This window comes from Eucyclogobius newberryi, unplaced genomic scaffold (assembly GCF_026437365.1).
Source record: "Eucyclogobius newberryi isolate DKJ021-1_F unplaced genomic scaffold, fEucNew1.0.hap1 SCAF_19, whole genome shotgun sequence".
In the NCBI taxonomy this organism is placed as follows: Eukaryota; Metazoa; Chordata; class Actinopteri; order Gobiiformes; family Gobiidae; genus Eucyclogobius; species Eucyclogobius newberryi.
Genome location: NW_027315823.1, coordinates 11,685,639 through 11,690,612, shown reverse-complemented (window position 1 = coordinate 11,690,612; position 4,974 = coordinate 11,685,639). Strand labels below are relative to the sequence as shown.

Here is a 4,974-nt window from a genome sequence, read left to right as displayed (position 1 = left end):
AAAGATGCAGAGCTTCAGCACAAAGACCTCGGATGTACTTTGGCAAAGCTTCTTCTTCTTCTGCTTTGGTGTTTTTTGGCATGTGTATCCAACTGTTACCAAACTGAACTATTCGAGTGACTGCTTAATACATGGCCTTATCCTGTAGAGGGACCATGTCGATGATGTCACAAAGGCTCTGTGTGATGTCACAACGGCTTCATGTGATGTCACAAAGCAACATCCCGCCCTTTTGCCGCTCTAAGATATAGAGCGGGGAAATGGCAGGATGTTGTTGCTGGGGTGTGAGGGGGGTAATAAAGACTACAGAATAAAGTCTGAAGAATAAAGTCTGAAGAATAAAGTTTGAAGAATAAAGTCTAAAGAATAAAGTCTGGCGGTAATGTAACACTTGGATACCAGATGCCATAAAACACCATAGAAGAAGAAGATATAGAGAAAAATTTGACGTCAAATCCTAAAAAATCGTCAACACCGTGGAATACCAAAAGTAATGCCAACCTTGAAACAAAGAATATCTACAAAAAGAACTTTGAATGACAAAAATTGGACAAAAGATGCAACTTGTGAAATGTGCCAGAAAACTGAATTAGAACTGACTGGCAGAACTGACTACTTTGATATTGAAATAAAGAAATGAATAAGATAAGATAAGGTAAGATGTTCCTTGATTGTCCACATATGGGGAAATTTCATTGTTGCAACACAGGTAGATACAGAGGAAAAGGCCAGATAACTTATAGGAAGTTTGAAAAACACTCTCAATAGAAGAACTCTTATAAACAAAACTCTTATAAACAAAACTCTTATAAACAAAAACTCCTATAGACAAAACCTCTCATTTCTTAATAAGGAATGGAGGGGAAAAACAAAGATAAAATAAATTAAAACAGCTTGCGCAAGACAAAATAATACTACTAATAATGGTAAAATAAACACTATTTACATCAGTTATGCACATGAATGTGACATTATTGCATGTGAGTACAACAGTAATTGCACATGAATATGATGGTATTGCAGGGTTAGGACAGACAGTCCTGAACACTTGCAACAAACAGTGTTTGTTATAAAGTCTGACAGCAGCAGGAAGGAAAGACCTACGAAACCTCCTCACACATCGAGGGTGGATCAGTATGGGTACAACATAATACAAATACTGCAAATACTGCACATATTACAAGAGGTAGAAGTACCACCTGTAATGTGAGAAGTCACACAAGAGAAGTCACTAAGAAAAAAAAAGAAAAAAAACTGAAAGCAAAACCATTTTATATTAAAATTAAATGCTACAAAAGTAACCCTAACCCTAACGCCATGTGGTCCGTGTGTTGCCATGGCAGCGCTGCTACAGCTCCATCAGGACTCTTCTTCTCTTGCGGCCCAGGTGAAGATTGTGCGCCACATGATAGTAAAGTATTCATATTTTTTCCATCCATAGCTGCAAAAAATGAAACGCATTACATTTAGAATGTCTCAGTAATGTGAATTAAAAAAATAACAATCACAAATTCCCAATTTACAATTTAATTTAAAAAATAATATTTTTTGCACTTCAGCAGCCCTTTTGCTAGCTTCAAACCCCCTGTAGAGCTATGTTCTCCCCCACAGAAACAATTTAGTCTTGCTCCTTAGTCACATTTCCCATACTCGTGATAACACTGTTGTTGTTGTTGTTGTTGTTGTGTTATTTTAAATGGTGGTTGGCAGCCAACTGAAAAGGTGCATTTGTTGTTGTTTTTGTTGTTGTTGTTTTATGGCAGTTGGCATCCAAGTGTTGCATTACCGCCAGACTTTATTCTTTAGACTTCATTTTTCAGAGTCCGACCAACTTTATTCCAGGGTTGACGCTTCTTCATCTTCAAAAGGTGCATTTACAGACACCTACTGTAGTTGTAGTCTTCAAAGTTTTACGTGTCATGGAATCAGACAATACACCGATGCTATTCCGTAACACATCAAGAACACAATTCAACTTAGAATATTAAACGACACAGAAATATCAGACATTTGTGTGGCAAGCTTGGGAGAAAACGCGGGGCTGCGTCAGCCAGGCCGTTGTAAGCAGCCTGGCTGACCCTCCTGCGTCTCACCCCGTTTTTTCTCATGCTGGTTGGTTTTATTAGATATTCTGGAATAGGCGGGTCACATTTCTCATTGGTCAGCTTCACATCAAGGCACTTGTTTTACAGCTGGTATTTTTCCTAGAGATCAAGCCTTGGGTAAACATTACCCAAACTACTCTGGACTGTCACCCCCCTAGGGTAAACATCCTTTGGCCCATCTTTACGACCCCTTCACAAATGCAGTTTGTCACACACCCGTTCTTCTCTTAGACTAATGATGCCGATCAAATATCACTATTATGCAGATAAAATACATCACAGAAATATAATCATATATTCACATTTTATCACATTACGTTATACTGTAAAAAATGAACAATAGGTTGTTGCTTTGTGACATCACACAAAGCCTGTGTGACATCATCGTCATGGGGAAGAATAAAATTCTAAAGAATAATGTCGAAAAAATAAAGTCTTAAGAATAAAGTCTGGCGGTAATGTAACGCTTGGTGGACTTCATGGGCCTAGAAACGCCAAAGTGATGGAAGAAGGACTTCTAAAGGATAAAACGACAAAGACGTCCCATGACCTCATGGGCTTTGTAAAACAACAAAGACGTCCCATGACCTCATGGGCTTTGTAAAACAACAAAGACGTCCCATGATCTCATGGGCTTTGTACTTCCAAAGCACCGAACGTCAAAGAGGGCGAGGAAGGTGAAGAAGAGTCTCCCTGGAATAAAGCCGGTTGGTCTCTGACACAACAACTATTCTAGTCACAAAGACACATCATGACCTCATGGGCTTTGTAACGCCAAAGCAATGGGAGGAGTACTTTTACGGACTACGACAGAGTCTGAGGACTACGAAACGTCTGAGGAATAAAGTCTGGCGGTAATGCAACACTCGGATGCCAACCGCCATAAAACAACAACAACAACAACAACAACAACAACAACGCTTGGATACCAATTGCCATAAAACACCAAAGAAGAAGAAGAAAATAGTTCAATTTTGCCTATGAGTACGTCCTATTTACAGGTCTTTGTGCTGAAGCTCTGTATCTTTGAAATATTCTCTCCCAGTAACCGAGAGCTGGTTGAGTTCTTCATAAGCTACGACATACTGAACATCAGAGCTGTCTTTCTGTGGTTATTTGGCTGGGAAAATGTCTTGCATGAATGAAAATCATTACCCATGGCCATTGTTGTTGTGCAGAAATGCTCCAAGTGGCTTTTTTTTTTTTTAGTTGATCTAGTTCTTATTTTGTACTTTTTCAACACCAGGAAACACGCTTCAATAACAATGGCAGACTACTGGAAATTGCAACCAAAGAAATTCTGTCAGTATTGCAAGTGCTGGATCACGGATAATAAACCCAGCATCGATTTTTATGAAAAGGGGAAGAACCACAAAGAGAACGTTGCTGCCAAGATATCAGAGATTAAAAAGAAGAGTATTCAGAAATACAAGCAGGAGGAGCGAGCATCCGAACAATTCGCTGCCATGGAAGAGGCGGCGGTGAGAGCTTATGAGGAGGATCTCAAACGCAGGGAGAGGGAGGCAGCATTTGGCCCAGATGCTGAAACAACCTCCACAACTTCAATATACCAACCTTTGCCAATGGTACAAGCTCCGAAACAGCCCCAGGCCAACAAGCAAGAGCCCAAACAAAAGAAGCCCCAGAAGAAAAGTGGACCTCCCAGAGCTCCTGCGCCGCTGAGGCCCCAAACAGGAGAAGCAGCACAAGCAGCGCTGTGGGTGGAGGGAAAGACCGACCAGGGTTACACTTACCACTACAACACATTCACTGGTGAGTCTCGTTGGGACAAACCAGAAGATCCACGAGTAGAATCGAGTAGTGCACAGGCTGGGACGACTGAGACCCCCGCATCATGTGTTTGGACTGAAGCTGTGAGTCCTGAAGGATATACACATTACCACAACTCAGTAACGGGAGAATCTATTTGGAAAAGACCAGCAGACTCCACCAACACTGTTGCCAGTGGAAAAAGAGAGGGCCAAGAGGAGCAGGACGCAACTGCAGACAAGGAGAAGAAGAAGGAGGTTGAGGGAACATGGACAGAGGCTCAAGCCCCCAAAGCAGGCAGCAAAGAGTCTACAGCCCCCAAAATAGAAGTCAGGAAGAGGAAAGCAGAAACTCACTCAGACCAGACTCCTAAAGAGAGTGAAGAGATGCACAAACAGGAAGTGGAGAGCGGAACGCCTGTGTCCGAAGGGGAGAGACCTGACGAGACCACGCCCGGAACATTCAGACCGCCAAATCCCTACGGAACATGGAAGCGCATCGAAGTGCAGAAGGATCCTTACGCTGACGTGGACTGGCAGCTGCCTCGGGTTCAGGCAGCAGAAGAGATCGCTCCTGTGGAAGTTCCAACTAAGCCAAAGCACAAGTTCAAGACGCGAATGATCACGTCTTTAGGAGGCGGTGACGGCAGCAGCGCTCCGGTCATGTTTAAGAAGAAAACACAGAGCAGAAAATCACAATGTCTATGGCAAAGGGACGAGGATGACTGAAAAGACGTGATAGAAATGGAAAGAACATTGTGCAGACTGTTTTTGGCTTCTACACAAAGACATGTTTTTTATTCATTTTTTACATAATCTCATACTTTTGTATCTTTGACTTTGGACATAATAAATAATACTTTAAATGTTTTAGGATTCTAACAAAATTGTTTTACCTTCCTGAGTTACAGTATAAGCATAAAAAGATAGTAGTCATGAAATGTACGTTTATCAAATGAAATCGATCAATACCGTATTTTCCGGACTATAAGTCACACCGGAGTATAAGCACCAGTCAAAAAATGCATAATAGAGAAGAAAAAACTAAGTTGTACTGGAGTATGAAATGCGGTTGCAAGTGTGAAAATAACAAATAATAT

The 4,974-nt window shown here is 41.3% G+C and overlaps 1 protein-coding gene across 1 annotated transcript; it reads left to right on the top strand.

The window, feature by feature from the left end:
- The first annotated feature begins 3,258 nt into the window (after positions 1-3,258).
- On the top strand, positions 3,259-4,619 carry LOC140366146 (WW domain-binding protein 4-like). Its single transcript, XM_072452819.1, has one exon. It carries the CDS (start codon positions 3,263-3,265, stop codon positions 4,601-4,603), a length of 1,341 nt encoding a protein of 446 aa, XP_072308920.1. The 5' UTR covers positions 3,259-3,262; the 3' UTR covers positions 4,604-4,619.
- The last annotated feature ends 355 nt before the right edge of the window (positions 4,620-4,974 follow it).

Excerpts from the sequence above, each read along its gene's own strand:
- LOC140366146 (XM_072452819.1), top strand. The coding sequence starts at position 3,263 with ATGGCCATTGTTGTTGTGCAGAAATGCTCCAAGTGGCTTTTTTTTTTT.